The 16,647-nt window shown below is 63.2% G+C and overlaps 1 protein-coding gene and 2 long non-coding RNA genes across 3 annotated transcripts; 2 read left to right on the plus strand and 1 right to left on the minus strand.

Annotated features, from left to right (window-relative positions):
- Positions 1-61: 61 nt before the first annotated feature.
- On the plus strand, positions 62-4,457 carry LOC139082014 (uncharacterized). The gene is made up of 2 exons (XR_011537631.1): positions 62-257; positions 3,873-4,457. It is a non-coding gene; the product is annotated as an uncharacterized lncRNA (long non-coding RNA).
- Positions 4,458-6,014: 1,557 nt separating this feature from the next.
- VWA1 (von Willebrand factor A domain containing 1) lies at positions 6,015-11,408 on the minus strand. The gene is made up of 4 exons (XM_070611183.1): positions 11,228-11,408; positions 9,551-10,108; positions 7,503-7,781; positions 6,015-7,388 (listed from the first exon to the last, which is right to left on the minus strand). Exons 1-4 carry the CDS (start codon positions 11,298-11,300, stop codon positions 7,051-7,053), a joined length of 1,248 nt encoding a protein of 415 aa, XP_070467284.1. The 5' UTR covers positions 11,301-11,408; the 3' UTR covers positions 6,015-7,050.
- On the plus strand, positions 10,188-16,456 carry LOC139082015 (uncharacterized). Its single transcript, XR_011537632.1, has 3 exons — positions 10,188-10,534; positions 10,642-10,736; positions 12,540-16,456. It is a non-coding gene; the product is annotated as an uncharacterized lncRNA (long non-coding RNA).
- Positions 16,457-16,647: the final 191 nt, after the last annotated feature.

Raw genomic sequence — 16,647 nt, forward strand, 5'->3', positions numbered from 1 at the left:
ATCAGCATCGGCGCGGCGATTGCCCGAGCCGGGTCTGCGGGCGGGGCGGGGCGAGGAGCCTGATTCCGGGGGCTGATCAGGGACAAAATTGATGGGCTGGCGCGTGCGCGCCCCGGGATACGTCAGTTCCGCGTAGCAACGGCACCGTGTGTCCCGTTGCTATGGGCGCCCACAGAGTTCCGGACTGGGCAGTCGCTCAGAGGCAGGTGCTGGAGGAGCCGAGAGGTCCTGATAGTCGAAGTCCCAGCGACGCCGCGGTGAGTCCTGGACGGAGGGAGCGGCCGCGGGAGGAACAGCCCGGGGATGCGCCAGATCGCAGGGAGGAGCTCTGTCCCAGGCGGGCGCGCTCCTCCGAGACCCCGCCCCCGATCCGGTCCCCCGCGCACGTGGCCCTGCGCGCCTTCCCCGGCCCTGGCGGAGCGCCGGCCGGGGGCCGCGGGAACCAAGCCTCGCGGGGGGGTCAGTGTCCAGCGTGGGGCCGCCCCACCGGCTGGGCGGGCGCGGGGCAAGGTGGGGCCCCCGGAGCGTGAAGCTGCGCGCAGTGGTTCTCGGTGCTAGCGCACACATCGGCGCTTAACAAGATGACAGAAGGACGGAAACGCGGTTCCTGGCCCGTCTCCCACAACCGTCTTTAGGATGAAGGGCCGGACTGGAGAATAGGCTTTCCCGATCCTCCGAAAGTGCCTCACACGGGAGTGGGGACATAGATCTCCGACCCAGGAGTCTGGAAGGGCTGAGCAGCCACCCGAAGCCCACAGAGGGCGCCCTTGCTCGAGGAGAGCTCCTAGGGCAGGGGGTCCTGGCTCTGGTCAAAGGCGAGCGCTTCTCTTTGGGAACCTTCAAAGGCCACGTGCCTGCTTCAGGGGCAGAGAGGAGGCTGGACCCACATGGGGCGGAACGAGACAAAGTTGGATGGAGGCCAGCGTCCCTCTAGAACTCACAATGTCCAAAGTTAGCAAAGTTCGTTTCTTGGGCTGTCATCCCAAAATGAACGGAATTGGTTGAGTTCCCAGAATTATATGGAGTTTCCTCACTAGATTGGGAACAATTTTAAGCCTGAATAAAAATAGGAAGAAAATTTAATTCTAAGATAATTTTGTCTGTGATTTTTTTTCTCACATGAGAAAAACCACATGCGTTTCCCAGCCAGATGCCCCCCAGTGGCCATCATCAAGATTTTATGGATTAGATGCAAACCACACCTCCCACAGCACCCTGGCAGGGCTTGGCTGGGTAAAGAAGAGGAAATGGGTGAGAGGCGTGAAGTCCTTGTCCACAAGCAGCTCAGCCACATGCCCCTCTCTAGCGTCATCCGAAGGCTGGCATTTGGCAAACTTGTGTACTTTTATATAAAAAGGAATAAATTTGAAAATAAAGCTCTGCATTTAAAAAGTTACTTTTTTGGGGGGGAGTCAGTTTTACTTAACTTGGCTTAATTTAAAAAACAGAAAGTGTTTAAGATTTGGGTAATTGCTTGCCCTCCCCCTGGAAGGGTTCCCTCCAGTCTCCCTAATCCAAGCAACATGGTCCGCACTTTCCAATTTCCGATGGACCATGCCAAATGCCCGGTCTGCTTGTGCTTGTCACTTAAAATCTTAGACTGGAAGCCATTGGGGAGGACAGACACGCCTTTCCTAAAGACACTGACTTAGTAAAAGGGAATTATGATGATGCTTCCTACCTGATGCATTCACGTTTAATTGACAAATGTGGGGTTCTCTGCTGCTCCTGCTGAGCCATTTTGCTGAAGGGATTCCTCCAACATCCCCCCTCCCCACAGCACGATTTTCTTCTCTGAGGGAGTCATCCCGCATTGAAGACCTGGAGGAGAGACTGCAGAGGTTAAAGATGCAGGTGGACAGCTTGGCCTCCAGCCTGACCTTGGGCCCAGAGAGGGGAGACATTGCTGTCCCTGGGAGCCCAGGCCAGCAGGAGCAAAGTGGGCCCCACCCAGGCCAAGTGCAGCGCGCTCTGCCCTCAGAGCCTGGGCAGCAGATATGGTTTCTGAGTGCCCCCATCTGGCCAGACCTCTAGGAGCTGCGCAGCACACCAGAGCTGTATCCTTCCATCTGGCCCCCGAGGCCCAGCCCCAGGGCTTCCTGGCACCAGGGCTGCAGCAGCTGTCTAGGCCACCTGCCTGGTGTCTCCCATGGATGATGCCTGTGCAGAAGCCTGTCCACTTAAAACTCGGAGTCTCTCACGTGATGGGCCTGAGGCCGCTGCTGCCCCCTGTATCACTCTTTGGTCTCACTCTCCTAAGACAGGAAGGGCTTCAGGAATGAGGGGCTGGTCCCTCTCCCTCAGCCGGCTGGGCCCCTCCCGTTCCTGTTCTTTCTCTCCAGCTTCCAAAAGGACCTGCTGGGTTCCATCTCCCTTGCAGTCGCCCCAGCCCTCATGCACCCCACGCCTACCCCCACTGGGCAGGCCCTGGCCCGGCCCTCCCAGGCCTGGGGCCCCAGGATGCTGGTCCCCACCCTGCCCACCAAAGCAGGGCTCCCAGTTCTCCATAGGGCCCTGCAGCTCCTCCCCATGGCCCTGGAGGTTAAGGAGAGGTCTGAGGGGTAGCAACGCTGAGCCCTAGGACACATGCTGCCTTGGGCCCAGGACTGGAGAGTGACAGGACCCAGCCCAAAGCTTGCTGCCCCTCCAGCTTTGTCTTCCCACGTGGTCTTTGCGTTTAGGTAAGCAGTTGTGTACTCGGATGCCCCACTCCACTGTCCTCTGACCCACAGAGCCCCCCCACCCCCGCCCCCAGTTGGACCTGCAGATCTACCCAGCAGAAAGTCAGCACAGCCAGGCTGTCCCCAGAGACCAAGAAGTGAACCCCAAAGAGCTGTGCACTCCTAGGGGCACGCAGGGTGGGGGGCTCTTAGCACAGGCACTCAGCCGCCTGCCCACCCCCACTGATGACAGGAGATGCAGTCCTGCCCTTGGCAGAGCTGAGCCAGGGCCTCCGCCTTCCCGAGAGAAAAGCAGCATCAGCTGCAGTCTGGACAGACCTCAGAAGCAACGGTCGCTCAAACCCCATGGCCACTGAGGGAGCCCTGGCATTCTCTGCGAGGGGCTGTAAGTGGGTGCCTGTGGGAGCGGCCCTGCAAGGAGGTGCAACCCAGTCCTGCCTGGCGTGCCTTGGTGTCCAGCAGGGGCTGGCCCTGCAGTAGAAGAGGCAGTGGGAGCAGGAGCTGGCCAGGGCTCCAGCTGTGTGGTGAGTTGAGAAGCTCATGGCTCTCACCTCTTCCCCTGGACAGTGCTGTGCACCCACGTGTGACACCAGAGCCGGGTGGGTCCTGGCCTCCACTCCTGCGGATGCTGTGGTCAGGACCTCAGGCAGGCCGCTGGCCACCCACTGCTCTCCCTCCCTGTGCCTCTCCCCACACCTGCTGGGGACAGGGTTCTTCTTCCCGCAAAGTTTTCAACATCTATGGATAAGATGATGTAATTTGTCATGGATGTGTTCACCCACATTTCTGAAACGTGGGCAGTTAGTTGCAGGTGTTTTAATTCCTAGTGAGAAATGTGTCAGTGAATAAGGGATGCCCCAAACCCCACCCAGGAGACCTCAGCCCTCCACCTTCCTGAGAATGGCAGCCGGCTCAAGAGCCCCCTGCCCAGGGCTGGCAGCCAGGAGCACCCTCCACCGCCTCCTCTCTGTTGCTGGGGCTGGGTCCACCTCCCACCCAAGGGGCAGGGTCTCCCTTGTGCCCCCATCTTACCACCGTCACCTCTAAGGGGAGACAGCACTTCCACTGGCATTTCTTATTGTTGTTTTAATGGATGTTGGAAGAAAATTTTTCATCCCAGAAAAAAGGGGCAAACATACAGCTGTCACACTTGAGCTTCGATTTTCCTAAACCGTCCCCTCTCCCCAGCAGGAGGCCATGAGGACTCACGTGTCCCCACGTGGGGCTGTGCTTCTGGACTTGACGTTTATTACCGTCACCATGGAAACAGCTCGTGCTCGAGTCACCAACTGGCTGCACTACCCACTGGTGGATGCCCCACTTCCTGGAGACCTTGACGCCATACCCTGCCAGCCTCCCGCCTTCTCACAGACAGCTTTCATCCGAGAGCTGGCAGAGCTGGAAAGCCGGAACCTGGCCCTCGCGGCTCCCCCTCCGTCAGGTGAGCCCCATGCAGGACCAAGTGAGGCGCAGCCTTGGCGAAAGCCTCAGAGTTCTCCCCGTCAAATGAGGGATGGCAGCAGCAGCCCTTCCCTCGCGGGGTGTGAGAGCCAGCGGATGTGAGAGCTGCCAAGTGGGCGGCCACCCTCACCCCCGTGCTGCACAGGAGCCTCCCCTTGGAGTCCCCTCCTCCTGGGGTCCCCCCATGGTGTCCAGGCTCTTCCCGGTCCCACCCTGTCCTGCCACGTGGACGTCTGCCTGCCTGCCCCGCAGATCACAACCTCTTGCTTTTCTTGCCTCGACCACGAGCAACCACAGCACAGCCCTTTCTGATTTCCAGGTATGTGTCGGGAAGTTCTTGGTTGCCTTGTGAAGTGGCATGTCAGTCCTGGCAGGCCTCAGCCTCGGCCCCAGACCCAGAGTACACCGAGGAGTCAGGGCCTGCAGGTCAGGGGAGGTGGAGTGTGCAGGGGGGACCAGGACAAAATTGTTTCCCGGAGAATGTTCCCAGATGGGGCGCAGACTCAAGGACCTTTAAAAATTGCCTGGGACGATGCCAGGGGCAGGGCTTCGGCGATAAGGGCTTCCAGGAGAGGGTTTCCTTGGCTGGAGATGGGTGTGGGGGCTCCTCTCAGTGGGCCTCAGCATCCAGCAGAGATGAAGTAAAGCCAGAGCCTTCTCCAGGGGCTGGGGGCGTGTGCCTTCCAGCTGCTCTGCCCTCTCCAGGGATTGAGGGCGTGTTTCGGGGGAAGGAGCTCACCACTAAGCTTGTCTAGAGTGTGTGGCTGCGCTGTCAGGAAAGGACCCACCAGCACTCTCGTGCTTTTTCTCCCACTACCTGCATGGTGCTCCACAAGCCTGGCCCGGGGCTCAGTGTCGGCGGGGGACCCATCCGAGTGGCTAATGGGCTTGGACCACTGAGCACCCAGGGAACTGGGGTGGGGGACACAGCCCTGCTTAGGGGCATTCTGCCCCTTGGGGGCAGATCAGGCCCAAGTCCCAGGCTGAAGTCAGCTGCCTGCTGACCACTTGTCAGGTGTAAAGAGAAACATGCAGTGGCCACACAGGCCACAGTCCCACTCAGGCTTTCCTGGGCTTGACTTGAGGGGGTCGGGGGTGGGGGGAAGGAGAAGAAACCCAACACTCACTCAGCTGTGGCCCCCCCACCGAATTTGGCCTGGCCACACCCTGCCATCTGCCCCTGAGGCCCTGGCCCCCATTCCCACTCTGCTCACACAGGCAGGGTGAGTTTGTCTCTTTGCTATTGTCACATAGGCAAACCCTGGGCTTAGGCACAGCTGACCCCCAAAACGCCCAGCACGCTGAGCTAGTGGGGGTGCTGGCCTTGGGCCCCTGGGCAGGGCCCTGACGATGCTCAGAGTCAGCCTCTTGGGAAACGGCAGCAGGCCAGCTGGCTCGAAGGCTGCCCCTGCACACACGTGGCACACACGCCTGCCAAGCCCGAGCAGACTGAGAATGTGTCAGGGGCCCCAAGAGCACCTCTCTCCCTGCAGTTGCCTGGAGTAGGGGCTCTGTTTCCCACTAGCCGGGCCAGTGGAGAGTCAAGCTGCAGTTGAGGGGGTCTTGCCAGCAGAGGGCACCCTGGGCGCAAGGCTGTGCTGGGGGCAGCCCTGCAGAGCCAGGCGAGCTGTCCAAGCGTTCCAGTAACTGCGGTCCAAACCAGAGTCCTGGTCCACAGAAACCGGCCTGGGTCCTTGAGGAGGTGCACAGGGGGCCACAGGAGGCATGGTGGTGTGCATCCTGGCGGCGGGAGGACGGCTCCCCCTCTGCTTCCCCGGCACCAGCCAGGGCACCATCGGTCCTCCACCAGAGACCTTTCACAGGCTAGTGTGTTTCAACAAGGAGTAAAGCACTCTAAGGAGACTGCAGGGCTCAGCTTACATCTGATTTACTGTATTGTAAAGTCTGGGATGTTAGTGGGGAGGGGGCAAAGTGAGCACTGAGCTGGTGCAGGCAGAGGTGGACGTGCCTGGTGGGGCTGAGGGGCAGCAGTGCTGCATGCCCTTGGGACTTGTCTGGTGGCCCCAGGATAGTCCGTAGTGACAGAAGGTGGGATCAGAAGATGCTGCAGAGAATCGCTGGGGTGAACTCACCCAGGAGAACCTTGTTTGTTGCCCTCCCCCCACCCCAGAAGCAGGCAAGTCTCTCTGCCAGTGCTGGCCTTAGGGCCCAGCAGGGGCAAGGAGCTCTCCTGTCTCCAGGGTCCTGAATGCCAGGCTCTGGTCCCGTTCCTCCCAAAGGTGTCATCTGCATCCCAGGTGGCTGTAGCTGGCTCCATCAGAGTCCTGGGCAGGAAGACTGCCTTTCCACCCACTCAGCCACTGACCACACCATCAACCTCCCAGCACTCCTCCCTGCCCTTTCCCAAATCCTCTCCCCTCCAGGAAGCCTTAGGGACCTGGCCAGAGCCAGCTCCTCCCCTTCCTCATCCACCTTCTATCGGCATCCAAGACTTAAGTGGCCATGGGGACTCAGCGTCCAGCCGGACCACGCTCCCTCGAACCAATGCCAGCCGTTGCCACCAGAGCGACTGGCCTTTCACATAAGGGCCTTTCTCCGCTCCTGGGCCCAGGGCCAGTCCTGGGGCTTATGTTCTCAACCCGCCCCCCAGACTTCCTGTCCATCTCCCACTGAATCCTGCCCAAAAGATACCACCGAGTGCCCAGCTCTGGGCCAGGCAGGGGAGGGGTCGAGACGGCACGCGCTGCTGCCAGGGCTGCAGCGGAGGGTCCGGCCGGGAGTTAGGCGAGGCCCGCCTGGATGGCAGACGCCCGAGCAGGGAGCCCTCCGGCCGCGGAGGAGGACTAGGGCGTCAGGCTCGGCCAGCACCCCCACCCCCCGGGCAAGACCTGGGTTTCGGCGGCGGGCTCGGGAGAAGGGGGCCCTCGGGTGGGCGGGGGCGGCCGGCTCACGGCTCGCGGCCCCCGGATCCCGGCGGCGGGGGTCGCGGGGCGCGGCTGCGCTCGCCGTCGGGCGTGCAGGCCTTGGCCGACAGCGCCCTCTCGCGGCCGGAGCGGAAGGCCGCCGTCACGGTCACCAGGTAGGCGGTGCCGGGCGCCAGGCCCTGCAGCGTGGTGCTGTTGCGTCCCGCGGGCACCTCCACGCGCTGCGCCGCGCCGCCCCGCAGCGGCCCAAACTGCACGTGGTAGCCGAGCGCGGCGGCCGGGCCCAGCGCCGGGGCCCAGCTCACCCGCAGGCTGCGCGGCCGGGCGTGCGAGATGACGATGCGCTCCGGCCCGGCCTCCTCTGCGGGGGAAGCGCCCGTGAGCTGGGGGCCCAGCCCCGCGCCTCCGCCCCGCACGCCCGACCCAGCCCCGCGCCCCTGCCCCGCGCCCCACATGCGCCCCGACCCCGCCTCACCCGGCAGTGTGCGCACCCGCAGGTGCTGCGGCCTCACGAGGCGCACGTTGGACTCGGGCACCAGCGCCACGTCGTAGTCCGTGTCGGGGTCGAGGCCAGTCCAGGCCCAGCCGGTGGTGTTCCCAGGCAGCTGCTGGCGGCGCACAGTCACCGGCTTGGCGCTGGGCGCCAGCTCCAACACATAGTAGCCCGAGTCAGCGGTCAGCAGGGGCGGCCAGGCCAGGCGGAAGCCGCTGGACGTGACCTCAGAGGCGTGGAGGCGCTGCGGCTGCATGGCATCTGCGGGGGGTGCAGGTGGTCAGGGAACGGAGGTCGCCTCCTTGTGCCCAGGCCTGGGGCCCTGACCATTGACTCAGGGAAGACCCTGGGGTCGGAGGCAGGGGTAAGGGCCACCTGGCCAGGGAGATGCAGGGTCTAGGAGCTGGGCAGGCAGGCCAGCCTCTACACGCCCCGAACAGATGCTAATGATATGCAAACTGGTGATTGGGGGGGAGGGGAGGACGAGACTCAAGTGCAGGCCCCAACACAGGCCCCATCAGGAGCTTCCCTGTCTGCCCACACCCCAAACCCAAACCAGTGAGGAACTATAGTAGCCACCACCTAGCCAGTCCAGTGGCCTGGACAATGACCCCTCAAAGGTGGCAGGGCCGAAGATGGTGTCTAAGAACAGAGAACTAGCCCCCTGCCCAGCCTGAATGGCCAGCACAGGATCTGGGTTCAGGTCAGCTCTGGACAGTCAAGGCAAAGGGAGGCCAATGGTGCAGCCAGGAAATGGGAGGCCACTCAGGACGCCCTGAAGGGTGGTGGAGTTGTGACAACTCCAGGAGCAGCTAGACTTGGGGTTCAGCAGGATGCTGCGTGCCTCAGGTCCCCAGGAGAGTGTGGTGGGGGGCACTCCAGAGGGAGCCCCAAACATGTGTTACTCCTGAGCCTGTGACACCAAGTACCACACGGCTGATAAATGTCAGGCTGATAAATGTCTGGGATCCTGGTGCTTCCTCCGTTAGTGCCTAGTGCCCCAGCTGCAGCCTGGCACTCACTCTCCTGCCCATGCCCCACACTTACACCCCACCCTCAACCCCAGGAGTCCCCATCCTACTGCCTCACTGCCCAGCAGCCTGGGTCATTCTCTTCCAGCTGCTTGCCTTTTCTCCTGCTATCCCCTCCAAGCTCAGCCACAGTGATTGACCCAGGGACCACCAGGGACCAGGTCCCTGGGGGAAATCTTCAGAAGGATCCTCTACCCCCTCCCACCCACCATCCAACCCCTCCCAGTTTCGGGTGAATGATTAACCCACGGCGGAGACTGGGGAAGAACCCTGGGGTTAGTGGCATTTTTCAGTGGCCACAGCAGGCTGAGCCAGTGACCAGGCCCATCATCTCCAGTCCCTCCCCCTGCGGGGTTTGGTTTAGGGGGATGAGGAGGTCCAGAAGAAAGCCAGTGGCAAGCTACTAGTCCCTCCCTTGTCCGGCCGCCTCTCCAGCAATCCCTACAACCGCCCGCAGCACAAACCCACTCAAACTCTTCTGTGGCTATCCTCACCCCCGAGCAGTGGGGCCCGAGTTCTCTGTCAGGAAATCTCAGCCCTTCCTACCCCCTGGCTCTCCCCTCTCCAGGTGTGGTGGCCCAGCACAGGTCCAGGAGCGAGTGCTGCCCATCTGCAGAGTCCTCAGGCTTGGAACCTCCTTGCTCTTCCTCTACACTTAGCAACATCCCACCAGGGCAGCCCTTGAGTCCCTCAGCCCAGACCAGGCTCCCCGCTCCGTGAGCCTCCAGCTCTGGTCTGGGCCCATCAGCAGAGAACTCCACCTGGGATGTTTACTCAGGCCAGCCCCTCTGTCCACCACAGCCCAGGTAGTGGGGCGCACGGTTGGAATGTGTCCCTGGAGAATGCAAGGAGAAGCTGTGTGCGCATAACCTCCCCACTGACCCCTGGGGAGCACCGCAGTCCCGCAGCCCTGACCCCTGTTCCAGGCAATGAGTCCCTCCTGAAGTCACCCCAGCTCTCCTCCTAGGTTCCCCCCAGGCCCTGCTTCCTCCCACCTACCAAGAATGGAGCCCCTCAGCTCCTGGGCAATGATGTGCAGGTCGTCCACATCAACAAAGTGCAGGTGCTTCTCAGCGGGGGCCGAGGCAGCGGCTGACAGCTCCAGGAGGTTGCCACGGCCAGTGCTGACAATGAAGATGGTAACACCCAGGTCCTTCAGCTCCTGCATGGGGGGCCCCATGGGGTCGCTGGAGCCGCCGTCTGTTACCCACACCAGCACCTTGGGCACCCCGGGCCGGGCACCGGCCTCTTCGGCAAATAGCTGCTCCTTGGCGTATGCCAGTGCCAGGCCAGTGTTGGTGTCGCCCATGCGCTGGGTTGCAGCACGGATGGCATCCTGGACAGCCGCGCCTGAGCTGTGCTGGTTGAAGGGGAACTCGGTGTGCGGCCAGCTGCCCACATGCACCAGGCTGGCACGCAGGGCCTCAGGGCCCAGGGGCAGTGGGGCTGCCAGCTGCCCCAAAAACTCCCGAACTCGGGAAAACTCATAGTGAGACACACTGGCCGAGCTGTCCAACAGAAACAGCAGGTCCCCCTGGGGGGCAGATGCTGGGGGGCCTGGGGGAAAGGGGAAGGGTTCAGCCTCAGGTGGTGGCCTCCAGACAGCCCACACCCAGGGCAGAACCCCCAGGGCCCGAGCTTTCCCTGAGCTGGCGCTTGCCCTCATCCACGTAGGCCCTGAAAGCCCGCTGGGTCCCAACCCAAAGGCCCTGGGAGGGGCACCCCAGGGTGGGGGAGAGGGTTCCAGCTCTGCACCCTCGCCATGTACCTGGGGCGCTCTCTGGGCTCATGTCTCATTTATAAAGGAGAGCTGACCCCTCCAAACCCCCACACCCTCCCTTTCCTCAGCAGACACCAATGGTCTTGGCCCAGCCCCCAAGAGTGGTGGTTTGACAGACCTGGGCCACCGGGGCTGCTCGCTCAGGCTCGACATCCAGAGAAGCAGCCCCCAGGGGGGACTTCAGCCACACAGCTCAGCCTCAGGTGAGGCAACTGGGGGAGGGGGGGCGGGGTGCAAAGCAGCTGGGAAGACTGGGGGCAGAGGTGGAGGGACAGGGAAGACACAGCAGTGATCACAGCCCCTCCCACAGCCCAGATGGCCTGGCTGGAGTCGTGACCCCACTTACAGATGACGTCACCCCTCCCCTGGCCCCCATCCTCTGCTCCATCTGGACCCCGGAGGCAGGTGATCTGCTGCAGCAGCCCCTACTGGGCCTCCCCTTCCTCCTGGCACCCTGGGGGGCATATGGGCCCCTCCACCACTGGGCTACGGGCAGACGCGGGCTGGGGTGTCTCGGTTCTGGTTGGGCCTTACGGCCTCAGTTTCCTCTAATCCGGTGGGGGGACTCCAACCTTGTTACCATCCTTCTACTAAGGGTCATTCCCAGGAGAGGGAACCTGAGGCAGGGACAGACCCCCGACGGACACTTCCCCGTCCTGGGCCAGGGCCCACGATCCCCCACAGATGCCGGGGTGGGGGCAAACGGCGGCCTCCACGCCCCGGCGCTTGGTGGAGCCGCCTGGGGCACCTGGGTCCGCCCGCCGCAGGTGGGTGGGGTGCACCGCCGGCCGCCCCGCCCCGCTCCGTGGCCGCGGGAGGGGAGCGACGGCCCGCGCAGGCGGCGGGGGTGGAGGGGGCGCGGGAGCCGGAGCCCCGCCTGGCCCCGCCGCACTCACCACGCTCCGCGCCGCTCCGCGCCAGCGCCAGCCGCAGGCTCAGGGCCAGGCTGAGCGCCGTCCAGGGCAGCATCGCGCGCGACAGGACGGGCGCCCTCGGCCTGCGCTCGCCGCTCGCTCGCTCCGGAGCTGCAGGGCGCGCCGCCGCGCGGCCGGCCCGGGCCCCGCCCCCGGAGGCTCCGCCCCCAAAGGGCCCGCCCCCGCGAGGCCCCGCCCCGGCGCGCTCGCCCCGCGTGCCGAGACGCACAGCCTCCGGGGAGGCGCGCACACGGAGGGACCAAGACGCGCAGCGACGCGCTGGCGTGCACGCACACACGCGCTGCATGCTCCCTGGCTAGCTGTGGGGCTGTGGGGTCGTAGGGTCCGCCCTGCCCCCTGCCCCCAGCCAGCGGGGAGCCGGGAGCCACCAAGCTGGGTCATCCCCAGGCCCACTGCCCGTGGCTCCGCAGTGCTGGGAGTCCCTGAAGCCAGGCTCCAGAGGACCTTGGTGGGGGTGACACCAAGAACAGCCTCCTCCGCAAGGCTCCGGCCCTGGGCTTGGCTCAGCCACAGGGCTGAGGGAGGGGTAGGTGTCGAGGGTCTGGGACATGTGCCCCCAAGGACGGACCAACAGAGATTGGAAGGGCCGAACTTAGGACGAAGGGCATTGGGAGGGAACAGAAGCCTGAGACACTTGAGGGGGAGCTTCTTGGGGGACACAAAGCCCCCTCCCACTTGGCTTCTTGGAGGAAGAGCCATAGGAGGAGGGGATGGCTGGTTCAGGCCCTGTCCAGTGTGACCATGCTGGGCCTATTGCTGCTCATATACACCCCGCCCAGTGAGGGGCCCAGGACCAGGGCTGAGGTCCAACACGGGACCAAGGATAGACCCCCAGCAGCCCACTGGGGACACCCTCTGGAGGGAACACCCTCTGGAGGGGCCCCTGGTGAGCCAGGAGCCTTGCATCCTGGGATCTTGATGAGGCCAGACCAGAGATGGCTGGCTACAGGGGGCATCCCAAAGGGCACTCAGTCCCCCAGGGCAGATTCCCTGCCCTTAGGTGAGGTGGGGTAGTGTCCCCTGGACAGGAGCTGAGGTCCAGGAGAGCCCTCACTCTCCTGGGGGCTCTCCTGGACCTCACTCCTAAGACTCCTTCCTTTGGGGTGACCACTGTCCTCTCCCAGCCACTCTTCTCTGCATAGCTGAGGGGCACAGGTCCCCAGGGCGAGGCAGCAAGGCATCTCTGCCAGGATGTCCTCTCCCTCCCCCCTCCTCAAGAGGATGCTCAGAGACGGATGGGACTCAATGGCTTTCCTTCCTCCCTTTCTGGAAGGTGAGAGCCGCAGGCTGGAGCTCCGACTTTGCCTAAAAAAGGAAGCGGCTCAGCGGAGCCTGAGGAGCTGGGGCAGGAACAAGCAGGAACTGTGTCCCGCCGCCCCCACCCCCTCGCAGGGAATCTTGGCAGTGGCGATGCTGGCTCAGCTCCACAGACCTCGGGCCTCGGCTGGGACCAGAAAATGCCTGGTGCTTCCGCCTGGGCCCCGTGGGGGGAGCAATGGGTTGGGCCCGCAAAGTCCAGGGTGTGCCGCCAGAGGGGTCTCACCTGGCCCCCAGCCCCCCCAGCACACAAGGCTGACCAGGGCTGCTGTGGGGATGGGGACTGTGAGAAGAGGCCATGGGGGAGGCGGCAGCAGCTGCAGGAGGCCCCGGGGTCCAGCGGGAGGTGACCCAGGGAGCCCTAGGAGAGGCACGCCCAGGTAGACACGTGCAAACATTTCTTGGTTCATCCTCCATCTCCCTGGGCACCCACCTGCCCTGGGCAGGGAGCTGGGCATGGTGGATCCGCCCTGTGGCAAGACAGCAGCTCCCCTGCTTGTCCCCCAGTTCTGCCCGGCAGGCAGGCCCACAGTCACACCTCAGCCTACACTGCTGGGCTGACAGGGAAGTTTCCGTCCCTTCTGGAAAAACTGAGCAGGTCTTCTTGGCTGTGACTCAGGCCCTCGAGGAAGCAGCCACTCTCCTCTCTCTAGCCTCTCCATCAGTGGGAGAAATCACGGGAGGCCCAGCCTCAGGAGTGGTCAGCCAGGGCCTCTACCCAGCCTTGGGTGAGCTAGGCCACCTGCCCTGGCCCAGAGTTCCTGATCAGCTCTGCCCAGAGTCACTCCTGCTGCTCATGCTCAGCTCTTGCCTGACCCCTGGGGGACTCCCATGCCCCCCGCCCCCAGCTCTGCTCTCCTGGCCCCCTGCTCTGCCCTGTGGCCTAGCCAGCCACACTGCCCCCACTGTCAACATCATGGGAAGTCTTATTGCTGTGTCCTGGACCCCCTGAGGGGAGACTGGGCAGATGAAGGGTCTGGGAGGAACATGGGGTCAGCCAGAGGTGCAGTGGTCACGCCAGGGCTGGACTTGAGGCAGACACTAAGGAAGCACAAATATAACGCTCCGGAAACCTCTCTGAAGGAAGACAGGCCAGGGGGCCAAGTGGCCAGGGAAGGACCGAGCAGCCAGGACACAGTGGGCCCTGGCCCCAGGCTGTCCCTCCCCCAGCCCAGCCCTGCCTGGTCCTGGCGTCCTGGAGACCAAGAGGAAGGAGCTGCCTGCGTGCTGAGGTGGTTCTGTCTCCGCAGCCTTGGCCCAGTCCAGTAGTCCCTAAGCATCACTTCCTGGAGCTGGCCCACCCTGCCCGTCAGTCCACAGGCAGGTGGAGGGGGTTCCCAGAACCCCAGGCACACTGCTCCATGGGCGCCGCCCCTGCCCCACCCGGTCTGCAGGGCGCTCCCTCCTCCGCACAGTCCAGGCCTCTGCAGAGATGAAGGGCCTTTTGTCCCCAGCTCGCTGTGGTCATGCTGACCCCAGGGAAAAGGGCAACTCCCCGAGCCTCTGACCCCACCCGTGACCCCAGCAAGGGCACTCTTGGCCTGAGGGGCAGAGCAGCCTGGGCCCCACCCCCACCCTTCAGGGTGCTGTGTGCTGCTGTTTTTCACACATACACCCGTGCACACGCGGGGGGCACACAGAAACAGGAAGAGTGGTGGCTCCCATGGGCCTGGGGCTAGGTTGTTGGGTGAGCTGAGGCCCTCTGACCACACCCCAACAACAAGAAGTGGGGCAGAGGGAGGGGGCAGCCAAGAGCAGCAGGGCCCAGAGGCCCCTTCCACCATCCACCCAGCTGCCCCACCCACACATTCTTCTAGACTCGACCTGCCTGTTTGTGGTCAGGGACACACTAGGGCCTGAGGACTGGTCCTGGGGATCTAGAGGTCCCGTCATCTCACGCCCCAGGAGCCCAGGCCTGCCCGCCGTGGCCCCAGAGCTGATCCTACGCAGTCCCCCTGCTGGCAACAGCCAGGGTGGCAGGGAAGGCAGCTGGTGGGGTGGGCAGCCTGGGCATGGGGTGCCATCCTGTCTGCGTTTGTCCATCATCTCTGTGCTGGGCCCAGCCACAGGCCAGATTCTGCACTGGGGACACCCAGGCACCAGGCAGAGCCCTGTCCTCCCAGCACAGCCAGGCTGGAAGGGGGATGGGCAGTGGCTTGCAAAGTTGCTTATCTACTTATTTTCCCCATGGAGGGTGGGGCCATGTCAGACCAGGTGGTCAGGAGCTGCAGGAAGTGCCAAGACGGCGGGGTGGGGGCAGGCCGGTGTGTGTGAGGACAGTAAGGAGGTCTGGGGGGCAGAAAGGATGAGGGCAGGCTGTAGGGACTTCTCAGGGGAGGTAAGGACTGGTGGCATGTGCAGGGGCAGGGTGGGGGCTGAGGCCAGGCCTCGCCGTCAGAGGTACAACCTAATGGGAGGCAGGGGGTGGGAGGCAGAGAGGAATGCAGGTGTCCAGATCACTCCTGGGTTTTCAGCCTGTGCAGGACTCTGAACAGGTGCCCCTCCCTAGGTGGGAACCTTAGCTTCGGTTCCCTCTGCCAGAACCTCTGTATCTGGGACATGACCCATGCACCTGCCCCTGCCCCACGCAGGGTCCAGGTGGGCTTGGATGGGGAAGGAGAGAGCAGGGAGAGACAGACCTGTGTCAACACCTTGGTGGGTGGGCTCCCCAGCAGGAGGGGTGGGACACAGGGGGCAGTGGAAAGAGACTTAGCTCTCAGAGCCAGCGCTGGGCTCTGCCTGTTGCTACCCAGCGCACCCACGGCAGCTCAGTCCCTGTGCAGCACCCCTTGCCCAGCCCACATACCCGGGTGGGGACAGGGCTCACACCTAGGGGACAGGCTGGGGGGAAGGAACTGGCTAAATTCCCTGGACACCTCCTAGCTGCTCACTGCTGTCTGAAGGTGTGCCTGCGGTCACCTGAGCTCTCAGAAAACACTTGTGAATGAATAAATGGCCTTGGGCAGGCCAGGAACCCTTGCAGAGCCCAGTGTCCACAGCTGTGGGGTCAGGACTCACCCTCACCCAGGGCGTGAGGGGAAGGAGACGGGATGCACACATGCACGCACACGCACCCTGGAGGCCCCATGGCCGGGTATGCTCCCATGGGGCAGGGGCACCTGGGGAGAGAGCCTTCCTGCCCAAGGTGGGGGGTCTCTGTCTGGCCCCTCAGTTGCTCAGCACCTCGCCCTGATGTTCCTGACTTCTCTGACAGCTGGCCCCCTAAGGGCAGACCACTAGGCCCCTTCTGTGAACCTCCCACAGCCCCTGCCCCCTGGCAGGTGTTCCTCCTGTGAGCTGGTGGGGCAGAGCTGGGGCGGAGGCAGGTCGCCCCTAGGGTCAGCTGGAGGCCATGCAGGGCGTCAGCGCCAGCCTGGGAAGCTGGGACATACCTTAGGAACCACTGGCTGGGGCAGCTGAGCTCCCACCACGGCCTCCCCACCCCCACCAGGCCCAGCTGTTGTTTTGATGACTCCGGGGCCAGGCGAATCCTCACGAGAGTCCTCATACTTAACGCCTGGCCAGAGCCTGCCCAGCCCCGGGCAGAAGGGGAAGGAAGGCGGCCTTGAACAGGGGGAAGCTCTTCTTGGGCACGAGGCAGCCAGCCAGACTCCTGTCTGACAGGGCAGACGACTGGAAACCACCGAGAACTCCTGCTGGGCCCGAGCCAGCCACACACCGGGCTCTGTTCAAGGCCATGGAGTGAGCCCTGAGTCTGGTCATGTCCTGAACCCTGAGCCATAACCTTTGGGCATGTCTGAGCCCTGACCCTGCCAGTCACAGGCAGAGCCATGCTGGGAATATGGTGTGCAGGATGCTTTGAAAAGCCTTTCAGCTATCACTAGATTCTGCACGAATTACAGCAAACACACACTTGTTTTTTGGTTTTTTTTGGTGAGGAAAATTAGCCCTGAGTTAACGTCTGTTGTCAATCATCCTCTTTTTGCTTGAGAAAGATCAGCCCTGAGCTAATATACATGCCAATCTTCCTCCACTTTATATGCAGGTTGTTGCCATAACATGGCTAATGAATGGTGTAAGTCTGTGCCTGGGAGCTAAACCCA

This window comes from Equus przewalskii, chromosome 2 (assembly GCF_037783145.1).
Source record: "Equus przewalskii isolate Varuska chromosome 2, EquPr2, whole genome shotgun sequence".
Taxonomy (NCBI): Eukaryota; Metazoa; Chordata; class Mammalia; order Perissodactyla; family Equidae; genus Equus; species Equus przewalskii.